The sequence below is a fragment of the Bidens hawaiensis genome, unplaced genomic scaffold (assembly GCF_021521415.1).
Source record: "Bidens hawaiensis isolate Kalapana, Puna unplaced genomic scaffold, B.hawaiensis_p1.1 tig00002355_1, whole genome shotgun sequence".
NCBI classification, from domain to species: domain Eukaryota; kingdom Viridiplantae; phylum Streptophyta; class Magnoliopsida; order Asterales; family Asteraceae; genus Bidens; species Bidens hawaiensis.
Window position 1 is genome coordinate 1,526,476 of NW_027491128.1, and position 1,741 is coordinate 1,528,216.

The window sequence follows — 1,741 nt, forward strand, 5'->3', positions numbered from 1 at the left end:
AAAAGATTGGTGTTTCTAAATCGTTATAGAGCTCTGTAATGAACAAAAAAACATAATTTAAGCTCTAAGAAGCCAATAGACAAAGCTTTTTCTATAATGGAGAAAAGTGCGGTCGATTTAAAATTGAGAGGGCCTTATTTGCAAACGGAATCACATTTAATGTTTTGCGCAACCCATAATTTCAAGAAATGGTAACTGCCATAAAGAGGGTGCCTAGTGTTTATAAAGCGCCATATAGTGAGAAAGCGAGAACGATCTTACTAGATGAATGTGTTAGAGATGGGGAGAAGGATCTCATTCCATTTAAAGACACATGGTCGTTCTGTTGTGTCTGATGGATGGACGAATGTTAAACACAAACCATTGATAAATGTTCTTGCTGTAAACAATCACGGTTCTATGTTTATGTATGCCGAAAACTTTTCCGGGGTGGAGAAAACGGGATTAGCCATTGCGGAATTTCTTATCCAAACTATTGAATCTGTCGGCTCAAGCAATGTTCTAAGCGTTGTGACAGATAATGCAGCCAATTGTAAAGCCGCTGGAAAGGAGATCGAAAAGGTGTACGAGCATATTTTTTGGTTTCCATGTTATGTGCATACATTGAATTTAATATTCAAAGATTTTGCAAAAGAGTTTTTTTGGCTAGAAGACACGAGGAAAAATGATTGTCAAGTATTTTATGAACCATGGACAAGCTTTTTCCATGTTTAGAGAAAATTCAAAGTTGGTGCTATTACAGGTTGCCAAAACCCGATTTGTCTCTCACTACATTTTGTTGAAGAGGTTAATCCTCTGTAGAGAAGCTCTTTCTACAACAATTTCTCTAAATTCATGGAGAGATTGGGCAAACCAAGGTAATGAACAAGCTAGAGATGTTGCCCAGGCTGTTGTTAACATTGTTAGAGATGATCATCTCTGGAATGATGTCGAAAACATTCTAAAAATCACAAAGCCTATTTACCTGGTAGTTATATTTTGTGATGGTGAAGGCCTAAAAATGGGTGAAATATATGAGAAGATGGATAGTATGTTGGGAGAAATCAAAGACGCCATGGAGGAAATTATATATGACTTGTATTTCCCTCAAGTGAAACAAATTCTCTTGAAAAGGTGGGTGAAAATGTCAATACCTTTACATTGTTTAGTATTTTCTTTAAGTCCTCGATTTTATGACACACGTTTTCTTGAAACGGTAGCACCGGGTGGCGAAAAAAGAACCGCACCCAACAATGATAAAGAAGTTGTGGAAGGTGTCTTGGTAGCTTTTACTCGCATTGCTGAAAATGAAGCTGAGCAGAAGTTGTTACGAGAACATTTTGCTACGTTTCACATGAAGAATGGTCTTTATTCCTTACCCGCGGCTCAATTGGATGCGGTTAAAGTGGAAGCAATTGATTGGTGGTCTACTTATGGTGTGGAAACACCAGAATTAACTAAAGTGGATAAAAAGGTTTTGTTGCAACCTATAAGTAGTTCTTCAGCGGAATGAAATTGGAGTACCTATTCCTACATTCATAGTGTGAAGAGGAATCCGCTTAATTGTAAAACGGCGGACAAACTTTTTATGCTCATTCTAATATTCCTAAGATTTCAGGCTTTTCAGAAACCTATAAAGAAGGACCACACAAGAAGTGGGATATAAATCCCGAATCATCAAACTTGGAAAGCTCAAGGCAAGAAGAGATGGCATGGGAGAATCTAGAGAAGGATGAAGAGAACGATAAAGGGAACAAAGGGT

General features: G+C 37.6%; 1 protein-coding gene across 1 annotated transcript; it reads left to right on the top strand.

The window, feature by feature from the left end:
* Positions 1-279: 279 nt before the first annotated feature.
* Positions 280-1,492, top strand: LOC143619030 (uncharacterized). The gene is made up of 2 exons (XM_077091059.1): positions 280-675; positions 743-1,492. Exons 1-2 carry the CDS (start codon positions 280-282, stop codon positions 1,490-1,492), a joined length of 1,146 nt encoding a protein of 381 aa, XP_076947174.1.
* Positions 1,493-1,741: the final 249 nt, after the last annotated feature.

Coding starts and splice junctions, on each gene's coding strand:
- LOC143619030 (XM_077091059.1), top strand. CDS start 280: ATGGGGAGAAGGATCTCATTCCATTTAAAGACACATGGTCGTTCTGTT. Junction 676..742: donor CGAGGAAAAATGATTGTCAA/GTATTTTATGAA, acceptor GTGCTATTACAG/GTTGCCAAAACCCGATTTGT.